At 38.9% G+C, this 12,598-nt stretch overlaps 1 protein-coding gene across 2 annotated transcripts in view; it reads right to left on the bottom strand.

The window, feature by feature from the left end:
• The window catches only part of PDZRN4 (PDZ domain containing ring finger 4), a 339,737-nt gene that overhangs the window by 45,883 nt on the left and 281,256 nt on the right, over positions 1-12,598 (bottom strand). For both annotated transcript variants that reach the window (XM_026502091.4, XM_057318835.1), the window contains one exon: positions 10,751-10,853. In XM_026502091.4, the coding sequence (XP_026357876.3) occupies positions 10,751-10,853 (103 nt within the window). The remainder of the gene's footprint in view (positions 1-10,750; positions 10,854-12,598) is intronic.

Here is a 12,598-nt window from a genome sequence, read left to right as displayed (position 1 = left end):
TCAGACAACACAGAACATTCTCCAGGATAGATTATATGTTAGTTTAAAAAACAAGCTTAGCCAATTTAGAAGACTGACATCATATCAAGTATCTTTTCTCACCACAATTGTATGAAACTTGAATAATAACGGAGGAAAGCTGTAAAATTCACACATATGTGGAAATTTAAACACACTGCTGAACAACTAGTGGTGAAAGATGAACTCAAAAGGAAAATAAAAAATTTATTAAAAAAAAAAAAGAAAATGAAGATACAACATGCCAAAACTTATCAGATACAGGAAAAGCAGTCCTAAGGAAGAAGTTAGGGTGGTGAATGCCTACATTAAGAAAAGAAAAAAACTCAAATAAACAATCTAATTTTACACCTCAAGGAACTAGAAAAAGAAGAACAACCTAAGACCAAAGTTAGCTATTTTCTTAGTGGAAATAAATAGAGATCAGAAAAATGATAAAAATAATAGACGAAAGTAAGAGCTGATTTTTTAAGATGAGGAAAATCGGCAAAACTTTAGCTAGACTAAGAAAAAAAGAGAGAAGACTCAGATAAAAAAAAAATCAGAAATGAAAGAGGAAACATTATAATTGAGACCAAAGATATGCAAAGGATCATGAGATTGCTATGAATAATTACACACCAACAAACTGAATAACCTAGAAGACACATGAACAACTTCCTAGAAACATATAACCTAATAAGTGTGTTAGTGAGGAAGTGGAGAAAAGGAAGGAAACCCTAGTGCACTGTTGGCGGGGATGGAAACTGGTACAGCCACTATGAAAAACAGTATAGAGGTTCCTCAAAAAATTTAAGAAAAAGATTTACCATATAATCCAGCAATCCCACTTTGGGTATACATATCCAAAGGAAATGAATACAAGATACTGAAGAGATATCAGCATTCCCATGTTCATTGCAGTATTATTCACAATAGCCAAGACACAGAAACAACCTAAGCATCCACCGATGGATCAGTGGATAAAGAAAATGTGGTATATACCTCCAATGGAATATTATTCAGCCATAAAAAGAAGGAAAACCTGCCATTTGCAGCAATATATGTGGCTCTTGAGGGCATTATGCTAATGAAATAAACCAGATGAAGAAAGACAAATACTGTATTCTCATTCACAGGTGTAATCTGAAAAAAAATTGAACTCAGAAACTGTAGAACCATGGTTGCCAGGGACTAGAGAGAGGGGAAAATGGGGGAAATGGTGGTCAAAGTGTAAAAATTTCCAACTATCAGATGAATAAGTTCTGAGAATCTCACATACAGCTTGATGACTTTAATCAACAACACTGTATTACATGCTTGGAAGTTGCTAAGGGAGTAGATCTTAAATGTTCTCACCATACACACAAAAAAAGGTAATTATGTGACAGGTAGAGGTGTTAACAAATCATCTTATTGCAGTTATAATTTCACAATATATACATATATTAAGTCATCATGTTGTATACCATGAACTTATACAATGTTATATGTCAACTATATCTCAATAAAGCTGGAAAAAATAGAATGCAAATGAAGTTTCATGCATAGTGCAGCTCACTCTAGTTTCTTATAGCTAAGAAACCCTGGAAAAAAATGTGAGTACCCAACAAAAAGATGAAATTTCAGTTATGGGAAAAACAACGTACATGGCTGAGCGAGACACACAAAGTGGTAACTGTGGTTACCTTGAATGGTACAACTGCAGAGAATGGTACTTAAAATTTTTATTTTGGACTTCAAATACATATCCTGGATTTACCATAATCTTTGGCTCATAACACACCATCCATATTGATCATGCAAGAGTCTCTTTTATTTGTATTAAGTTTGATTATTTAATACACAGTGAATACCAGTGAACTCACTATATAATTATACACCAGAGCATTACTGAGAGCTTAAGTCTAAAGGAGAAAGGGGAGAACTGTCATGCCATTATAAAACACATCCTCTTTAAAGATTCCAATATTTTTTTCAAAGACAATAATTTGGTGGAAAAAAAATCCCAACTGGGATTATTTTCCATTTTTCTAATTAAAAAATAAACACTGTGTTGAAATAAAATAATTTGTAGTGCCTACAGCCTGCATCTGCCATTTCTGCTTGGCAAATATTTATGGGTTAGCTTGTTCTAAACGCTAAAGCTAAAGTCTGAGATAATATGGAGAGATGTGCTACTTTGTACGCATTGGTAAAGTATGGTACTAGACATAGACCAGTGTGTGGCCTTATGAGTGTGTATGCTCTCTATAAAAACCTGTAAAATGGGGGTTGATATGATTGAAATGTTAAAATACTTGTAAAATTTTAAGGATCTGACTATGCATTTGTATCATTTTGCTCAAGTGAGTTACGTGGGAGAACCAGATGAGACAAATCATTCCAACTAACATCGGTATCCCCATGGAGCTCACATGTGAGGGTGCTAGGGCTCTGAAGGTCAGTGGTCCGTTTAAAAGACAGAGCTAGAACTGGGACCACATTCCTTGTTTGGACTTGTTCACCTAGATTATATTGCCTCTGGAAGGAACATTGGAATCCTTATATGGAATTTGCTTTATAGTGAAAAGACAGCTCTCCTTTCTATGCTCCTATGAAAACAGTTCTTTGATATTGGGGAATATGATTTGATATGCAAATATTCACCTTAAACACAACCTCTAACACCTTTCAGTAATGCAAAGCAATCATCTGAACGTGTATCATGAGTACCTGTGAACAAAAACCGGATGTCAGGATTTTGATAAAATTCATATATGTAGTGGAAAGAATCTTCATTTTATATCTAGATTCCTAATAAAATAAATGTGCCCTTGGTTACATTGTTTAATAACCAACTTGGAAGGTTAAATTTGCTTTTCGTTGTTTTCTTAGGAAATAAAGTTTAGTGTCGTCATGATCAGTGAGGTGAAAGATAGATGGGCTTCGTATTTGTTTTATGAAATTACATGAACAAATTAACAATAATACTAATCTCATTTCTTTCAGTAAGAAATCTAAAAGAATTACAACAACTTCGATGGCTACTTCCAACTTTATGACATTTTCTTTCTAGTCACTTCTTACGGAGAATTTTTTTTTTTAAATAGAAAATCACAACTTAGGAAAAGCCTTAATTTCGTAAACATGGGTTTTCAAATTAAGAAATTCTGAGTTACCTCTGCTTGGAATAATAGGATTATATAAAATGCGATTACAAAGTCTCAGCCTCAGCTAAGGTTCAAGTACTGAAACTAGGTCAACCATATAACGTAGTATGTAGCGAGGACATTTTTGAAGGTGAAAGAAGGTGTTATACGCAACTAATGAATCATCGAGCCTTACATCGGAAACCGGGGATGTACTGTATGGTGACTAACATAATATAATAAAAAATCATTAAAAAAAAAAAGAAAGAAGGCGTTATTCATAATTAAAGTGTAACCTTAGCCATATGTGGGGACAACTTAGGGCACACCAGCATGTATGGTTATCCTAACAGGGACTGAATTCCGTCATTCTTTACCTATGCAAATTAGCTTGTCTATTTGCTAGGGTTCTCCAGCTTCTCAGTGTGAGGTAAAACATGCATATCTTTCTTGTTAGAATGGCAAAAACAACACAAAATCCAAATTTTCTTCTTTTACAATCTGGCACAAGCATATGCTTAAATTCACTTACTCCAATAACCAGACTGTTAATTGAAATATTAAGATAAAATCAAAGACTTTCACACTTTATTTCACATTTCTATTTTCTATCAGCTCTCTTCTCCCCCCTCCATACCCTTTCACCTTTCTATTTGTATTCAGGACACTTAGAAAATAAGAAGAGTAGCAGCAATGGTCAGTAATTTATTCACTCCTCGAGCAAATGCTGCTGAATACCCACCGTGTGCTAAAGGATGTGCTAGGTAGGCTCTCCTGGTCATATCAAGGTAATTCGAAGTGGTCTCTTTAAAAAAGACAAACTATTTAGAAGAAATAGAGAAGTACATAAATAACTATAACCCAAGGCATAATGTAAAACATATTTATAGAATGTGATATGGGAGTTCAGTGGTGGGACAGTGTGAGGAAGGCATTTGAGGAGCAGAAATTCTCAAAAGATGCAGAGGAAGGAAAGTACCGAGCTTTCTCTGAGTATTGTTGTGCTGCAGAGTTTGACCCCAAGATGCCTGAAAAAGTAGGGGGGTGACAGAGGACGAATTTTAGACTTAATTCAAGGAGTAGAGTCATACAAGATGATGAATGGGGGAGACATCCATTGAGAACTCCATTTGAGAAGGGCTAGTCTGGCAGCAAGTGGAGAGTGGACGGATTTCAGAGGCTAGAGAATGGCCCCAGAAGACCAAGAAAGAGCCTAGAGATAATCTCCTACACAAGGGAGGAAGCAGTGGGGACATGAAGGAGAAACATACCCCAGAGAATCTAGAAATATAAGCCCCACTACATGACAACTTCTGGGTTGGTCTCCATGACTAAGATTTTAATCTGCTATAATTTGAGAAAATGGTGATGTCATGAATAGATACTTCAATGAACCAACTCTGATAGAATACCATCTTATCTTAAATGTTCAAGTAATAAAAATATTTTCACACTTCATCTAGATCAGTTTTCAATTCAATAAATTTCCCACAAGAATGAAACTTATTAAGGTGATTTTTTTAAATGGATGATTTTATTGCCCCAATGGTAAGTGGTATAAAATTATTTCAGATATTTCATTAATAATTCTAAAATGTGACTAACAAGTAGAATAAAAGGGACTGGTGAAATATAAAGCATCCAGTGAATCAAAATAATTCTGAAAATGCTACACTTTCACACTCTACGCACTATTTTCTCTTTTCTCTAATATCTACCATACATATGGATAATATTATCATCTCTTTATAAGTTATGTTTCATACCAAACATGTTCTTTCCATCATTGGTTTTCAAACTCCTTAACACATTTCCCAGAGACCGTCAGAGTCAGGGCTGGCTACTAGGGGAGGCTCTCAGTTCTCTGTCCATTGTTGTTTTTCACAAATTTGCAGGATGATCCCTTGGTGAGGAAGTTATAAAGGAGGTACTAGGGTGGATTAGGGGATATATCAAATTCATATCAAGTATGAGATTCTTCTAAGATGATAATCAGCAGGGATCAATTTGCATCGAGACCATTAAAATTCTATTTCATTACTTATCTCTCCTCATTTTCCTACATTTTGGGCCTTTCTTTAGAAGTGTTGAACTGAAACAAAAATGATGCTTGGATTAGAACCCTTGACGCAAAGAACAAATATCTCTATTCACAACAGCCAAGATACAGAAACAACTTAAGTGTCTGTCAGTGGAGGAATAGATAAAGCAGATGCGGTTTATATATGTGTGTTATGTGTGTGTGTGTTGTATGTGTGTGTGGCCGTGAGAAAGAAGGAAATCCTGCCATTTGCAACAGCAGAGATGGATCTTGAGAGCATTATGATACGTGAAAGAAGTCAGAGAAACATAAATTTGCACAGTATCATTATCTGTGGAATCTAAAAAAAGAAAAAACAAGTCAAACTCATTGAAACACAGAGTCAGAGTCAAAAGATGGTTACCAGAGACTAGGGGTGGGGGTGCAGCAAATAGGGAGACATTGCAGAAAGGTACAAACTTAATAACAAAGGAACATAGATCCAGGAGAAAGGGAGAGGACATCTGTTGTAACTGCATGGTGGTCCCAGGTTCCTTTCCAATTCCCTTGTACAAAAAGGTACAAAGGGACTGCATTGCTCAAAAGCTGGTCCATGCAGACAACAACGGGAATCCTCCTTCATTCATTCATCAAATATGAGCACCCACTATGGAGTGGGTGATGTGATGCAATGATAAATGGGCCAATAAGGTCTCTGCCCTTACAGTCTAGAAAGGAGCCACCACGTTCTACACGCGCACACTAGATGTTTCCCTAAGTTCATTTCAAAGTCATGAAGCTGCTGGAAAAATATGACTGAAATCTAGTTAATGCTTATCCTCTTGTTACTTTTTTGAATGACCGTCTCCTTGATTCATAATTCTCTTCTCTTGAACTACGTAAGAGAGAGATTATCTACTGAGATTGTCACAAATACTGTGAACCTACTCACAGGGACCCAGGTCTGGAAAATAAATTTTGCAGAATGACACTTCTCAGCAAAGCACAAGGGCTTCCTTATGCTTTGCATAAGAATTGCCCAGAGGAACCTAATTGATATGCTAAATGCTCTTTCTTATTTACAGATAGGGTCCTAGGTTTCGTTTTCAGCTGATACATACATAGAACGCTGACATCCGCTTGTCCTCCTCTCCTTTCTACCTTTTAATACCTCTTCAAGCCAACTTCTGAATTCCTTCTTATTTTGAGGACCACATATCCAGAAGCGGAACTCGAGGTGCACTTAATTCAGGCTGTTGGGTATTCAGCCTGATATGGGGGGGGGGGGGAGTAGAAATGATTTTGAGTGGCATTTCTAGGTGATGAAAACAGCCAGACTTCGAAGTGTTGCGTAAATTATTTGCTTGTCTTGGCTACCTTAATGTTTTATACTATCAAAATATTGGACTTTAATATTAGTCCAATATTACTTCTCTGACTCTTCTCCATCACCACTGACTTTTGAGAGTTAACGGGAAATGCTGCAGAAAATTCAGCATCTTCCTTGCACTCAGGCAGGGACAAACATATCTTTATTAGGGGTTGGATGAAAGGGCTCCATATTTCTTGAAGCCTTTCCCTTTAAATTATTTCTGGTAGAGGCTGGATTTGAGATCTGCCTCTGACTTGCTAAGGGCTATTTATGATTTATTTCAACCTTTAGCTGGCTCTGGAAAAAATGCACAAAGTTGAAAATAAAGAAGAGAAGACGCTTAATCCTCAGTGGTATTTCAGTGGTACAGAGCACCCGGACTCTTACGATGGGTGCATTATTTAAATTTTGATATTTTTATTCTTTCTCCCACAAATAAAATTAAAATCCTTTATCATTTTTAATTAGAGAACAAGTGCCATCATTTTTAAAAGAGAACACATTTAAAGCTGTGAGTCTTTTAATGCAGGCTGGTCCTTGGAGACTTTTCTGAAGCACCGTGAGGAAATTTTAAAGCCAGTCAAATAATTTTCCTAGGCAAAGTGGTGATAGGCCATGGTGAGATATGGGTGTCATTAAAATTTCATAGAGGTCCCTAACACAGCAGAGTCACCCTAACATTGACACGAGGACTATAATATCTCCAAAGAAGCATTTGCTGCCTATCATGGCTCTGAAGGGAGCTGTTACAGTCTATCAATGCAATAATCTGCATGTTAAAAAGTCCCTAAATATGTATTTACAAGATAGTCAGATCTGTTTTGGTCTATTGGGTCAATAATCCATGCACTCAAAGTCCCTAAATATGTATGCACAAGATAGACAGATCAGCTTTGGTTCACTGAGTCAATAGCAAGCAGGCCTTTAAAAACGGGCTCTACAGTTGCAAAGTTAGCGTTTTAGCAAGTTCAGAAATGCAGTTCTGTGCACTTCCTGTCTTTTAGAGAGTGGTTTTATTATGCTAGTTTCAGTGGATGCCAGAAGCTGTGTTTCCCTTTGGCCTATGATATTTTGCTTTTAAAAAAGTCAGAAGAAAAACCACCGTAGCCCAAACTATATTGCAGCTTGGAGGCACATAATGGAAACACAGGCATTTAGGCAAAGCCCTGTGCGCAGGGGTGGATGCTGTCCTTCCAGGCCATGCCTCAGCCCTCTCTGCCTCACCATCCCTATGCATCCGCCTCTCCGCTCGCCTGGCTATGCTGCTGCAGCCTTTGCTCCCTGCCACCCCGTCAGACTCATTCTGGCAGCCAGAGAGATCTTGCTAGGGCTTCAGCTCTTCTGTAACAACTTCCCATCCTCACAGTAAAAGTGAAAGGTGCCTCAAGTCCCTTCTCCCTCTGGCTTCCTCTCCTACCACTCTGGTCCTCGTCAGGGCTGCCGGAGCGCACTGGCCTCTGCTGTTCCTTACCCACGCCAGGCATGCTTCCGCTTCAGGTCCTTGGCACTTCCCCTTCCCACGTGGCTAGCTCTCTTACTTTCCCTAAGTTTCCTGTGAGAGAGGCCTTCCCGGACCCCCCTGTATAAGACAGCAAGAGCCCGTCCCAACACCATGCATTTCCTTTCTCCATTACCCATGCTGTTGCTCTCCGTTAGCACTTCCCATCCCCGAACGTATTGTGACTTTCCTTTTTGTTTCGTGTCCACCTTTCTCCCCTACAGGTTAAGCTGCCCCTGCAGGGGCTTCATGAGTCGCATGCTTAGATAAGAGCGTGGCCTATTTTAAGTGCTCATTAAATACTGAAGGGAGAAACGAATGAGAGCAGATGGAAAGGGAATCTTCCTCTACTTCTGCGACTGCATGCTGACATGCGCTCGTGCTTAGGTTGAGGAGAAATGAGTATCTTTTTCTGAGATCAAGTCCTCTCTTTGGCCATTAGACCTGCCTCTTGTAATATTCTCCAAGTGGCACAGAAGCAGTCCCTCTGGAAGGTGCTCGCCCATCGTATCCTCAGAGCTCCTGGAGGAGCTGAGGTCATCTTAGCCGGTCACAGAAGCACTTGACCAGTGTGCGTCTAAGTACAACGGTGCAGGAGATGGCACTGTCATTTCGAAATCTCCCCACTTGATGTGGCATCCACGATCAGCTCTGCTGACGGCCGTGGACTAGATTTTACCATCTCATCTCACACAGCCATGAGGGATGGTGTGTGCCACTCTGCCACATAACCGGAACAGACTGAGGAGTACTAGGTAGCACCATTATTCTCTCCAAAACCTGGTAAATTATCCTTGGGCTATTCCCCCACGCCTCCGCCCCCATGTTTAACCATGTGTCACAGTAACTTCTTCCTTATTTAAATTTCACAGGAACATTCTTACTTCAATCACTCAGAAAGATGCCTTCAGCAAGAGAATCACAGCTGACAGCAAATTAATGACTATGATGCTGTGATTAGTTGAGATTACAGGCTACAGAGGCCCTGTCTGAGCACTTACCACTGTCGTCATACTGATGCGGCCATCTATTCGGGATTTGTAGTGTTCAAAAAAGAGGATATAGTGCAGCTACAGTAAGCCCCATAGAAAGGTAAGGCAATTTGTCTGTATTGGAATATTCAATGATATGCTAATTAATTAACATAATTTTTACTGTTAACCTGCTAGCCTAAGCAAGTCATTCTTCCATGCCCTCCCTCCAAACACAGATTTATTTTAATAAAGCTTGAAGGCACACACTAAATAAAAAGCTGCAGTGGACCAGGTAATTCCAGTCCCTAAACCCAAAGTATTCATTAGCTGAAAGAAAAACACCATTTAATCTTCAATTATTTGGGTAAGTGACTCAATTTTGTAATTTATTTTTCATGAGAAGACAAAACTTAATGGATATTTCAGTACATACCAGTCCTTGAATGGATTTATAAAATAAAACTCTTCAATCAACTTAACGGAGAAGGGATAAAAAATTAGCAGGAACAACAACAATGCTGAAACTATCTACTCAGAGGCTAGGTATCATTGCATGGCCTTCCAAATTCTGGAAGAAAAGAAATAATGATTTCTTTTCTTTTTTTTTTTTTAAGATTTTATTTATTATTTATGTGACAGAGAGACAGCCAGTGAGAGAGGGAACACTGAAGCGGAGTGGGAGAGGAAGAAGCAGGCTCCCAGCGGAGGAGCCCGATGTGGGACTCGATCCCGGAACGCCGGGATCACGCCCTGAGCCGAAGGCAGACGCTTAACGACTGCGCTACCCGGGCACCCCAAGAAATAATGATTTCTGTAATCCCCAGCAATGACTTTTGCGGGGGAAGATTTCAAATAAACGTCTATTTGCTTTAGGTGAGCTTCGCTGAATCGGCCTTATTTGATTTCAGATCCTCCTAAGGGAAGAGATTTCAGGATTTCCTGGTCGTGAAACGGAAAAGAACATTTTGCTGAACTTGTATGACATCATCTAAAGCATTAAAAGGGCAGATAATCATGAGTTCTCTACCTGTTTACCAAAGCTTCTTTACCTCCTCAATCTACTTTATTTCCAAATGTCAGAGTGGTTTGAAACCTTTCAAAGATTTATAGACTGCAGCAGCAGAGGAAATATTAGGATAAATCCTTTAACTTTTGTGAAAGATTTTAAATAATTAATCGACGGGCTTTTGGAATTGTTATATATCACAGTACAGATACTCTAACGTATACTGTGTGAAGGCTACACAACAAAGGGCATTAGGGCATTTCTCTTTCTAGAAAGTCAGTGAAACTACTTTTCATGGCACATACTTGAGTCACAAAAAGAACACTGAATGAGTGAAAGAAAACAGAACTAATATAAAACAATTTAGTTTATCAATTAAAATCAAAATACTATACGATGAATGAAAATAATAAGCACAATCCTCGTTTTAAATATAATTTCTTTTTCAAGCTCTACTTGGAAATTATTGTGTATTACAGAAAGAAGAAAAACTGTGGCTGCCATAATCCTATTTATAAAAATCAGCAAAAATGCGAGCAAATTATTTGCAAGCTTATATTACAAAAATGTTTTCCAATGTATTTAAAATACTAGACACGAACAGCCAAAACAAACAATACTTAAAAGAACTTACCCTCGGTATGTAAGAGAAAATATTTCTCACGGTAATAAAGTAATTTTTTCTTTGTTATGCAAAACCCCTCGACCATAACTTCATGAAGAAATGTGAAGTGGTGTGAAAATGATCTTACCTCATATTCAAAGTCCTCTGTTCTGTCTGCATCAGCAGGCAAGCTGGAAAGATACTCATTGTCCTCATAAAATTCATGCTCCATCGGATGAAGAGAATGGCAGCTATGGGGAAGGTAGCGAGATGATAGAAATGGATCAAAAGGGTTGTTTTCAAGATTAAAACTGTTTTTAGAATTTCACTTGTTTTCTCTGCTTTGCCATAAGACCTGTAGCGATCCAACCTTTGAGTGAACTAGAAGCTCAGAAAGAGCAATTGCTTTTCTTTCTCCCACCCGTGCAGTCTGTCAATTTGATTTTCTGAGAGAATACCAAGAGTAAGGAAGGGCCCATGGACAGAACTGCACTCTAAAGAGTCTGATGCAAAATCTCTGACAGGCCCTGGTACTTCATACTCCCTGGCCCATTTCCATTCCACCAAATGTGACTGGCTCCATACATGATGTGTGGCCTTTGGGACTGCAGTCCACCCGAAGAGGGGGATTTTGTAACAGAGTACTACCCATTTCAGAATACACAGCCCCAGACTGTTTTTTGACATCTGTTTTCAAAAGCACCTATTTTTCAGATTGTAAAACATACTCACCTTGCCCTCATTCCCTAAGACTCTTTCCTTGTTCTCTCTCATAACCCATATTTTTTCCCCTCTTTCACAGAGGGCCCGTGCACACATATTAAACAGCATTCATGGTGATACCTCACTTGAATTCCTATAAGCCAACGGATTTCATAACCCCTTCTGGAAATTCAGAGAGGATTAAAGGAAATGAGGGGGACCTGGGGCACTGCACACAACTTTTATATATCTCATTTCGGAAAAATATTTTAAGTAATTTATAGAGTGCTTTAAAATTACTATATGACATGATATGGATACTATACATTAGACCATATGAAGGCCAAGTAAAGTTTAAAAGCAAAGGGCATGAGGGCATCTCCGTTTCTAGAAGTCAGTGAAAAAGACTCAGTGCAATTAACCAAGTTGGTGGCAGGTGAGACCTCTAAGCCCTGCCAGTGTGGACATTACTGACAAACTGGAGTTAGTAGTATAAATTAGTTTCTTTATCTCTAGGCCAAAGGCGCACGAGAGGGACGCCTCCTGGTGTCCTCACCCAGTCAATGTAGATATTCTACCAGTCTCTTCTCGCTGCTATCTGTGGCTGTCATCTCCACATAGGGTTCATCGACGTGAACCCTAATAGCAAAAGCAATACATGCAAGATCTTGTTTGCTGGTCTAACAGGTAAACCGTCCTTGCTTAAATTTGGTCTGGCTCTGAAAACCCATTTGGGCTGATGAACGATTAAGCTTACTGCTTTGCGTACCTAACATGTTTCTCTTGTCTTTCAGTTGGTAAGAAGGGAGCCCTGCCAGGAGGAACACCTTATTCATTCAATAAACATTTATTGTCTACCAGATGCCAGGCCCTCTGCCAAGCGCTGGAAATCCATTGGTTCACCAAATCCTATCAATTCTTGCCCTGTTCATTGGGAAGAGCAGTAAAGTGAGAATGTCAACATAATGTGATACTTCAGGGGAAATATGGAATCTGAGAACAGATGGGGGGGATGTCCCTACTGCAACTTCAGGAAGTTTGCTAGAAGAGGTTGCCTCTAAGCTAAGGTCTGCAGGACTTATAGAGAGCGACATAGGATACCTGTTAAGAGAGTGGGTAGTGGGGTTGGACCTCTTAGGCTTAGAAGCCCGGCCCTATCACTTCTTTGCAATATGACCTTGGCCAAATTACTTAACATCTTCCCCGTCTGTGATGGTAATAATACAATGCACTCCCTCGAAACATCGTTGTGAGAACTAAACGAGTTAATAAATGTAAAACGCTTGTAATATTA

This window comes from Ursus arctos, unplaced genomic scaffold, assembly GCF_023065955.2.
Source record: "Ursus arctos isolate Adak ecotype North America unplaced genomic scaffold, UrsArc2.0 scaffold_26, whole genome shotgun sequence".
Lineage (NCBI taxonomy): Eukaryota > Metazoa > Chordata > Mammalia > Carnivora > Ursidae > Ursus > Ursus arctos.
Note: the sequence above shows the minus strand (reverse complement) of the source record. Positions and strands in the feature narration are given on the sequence as shown.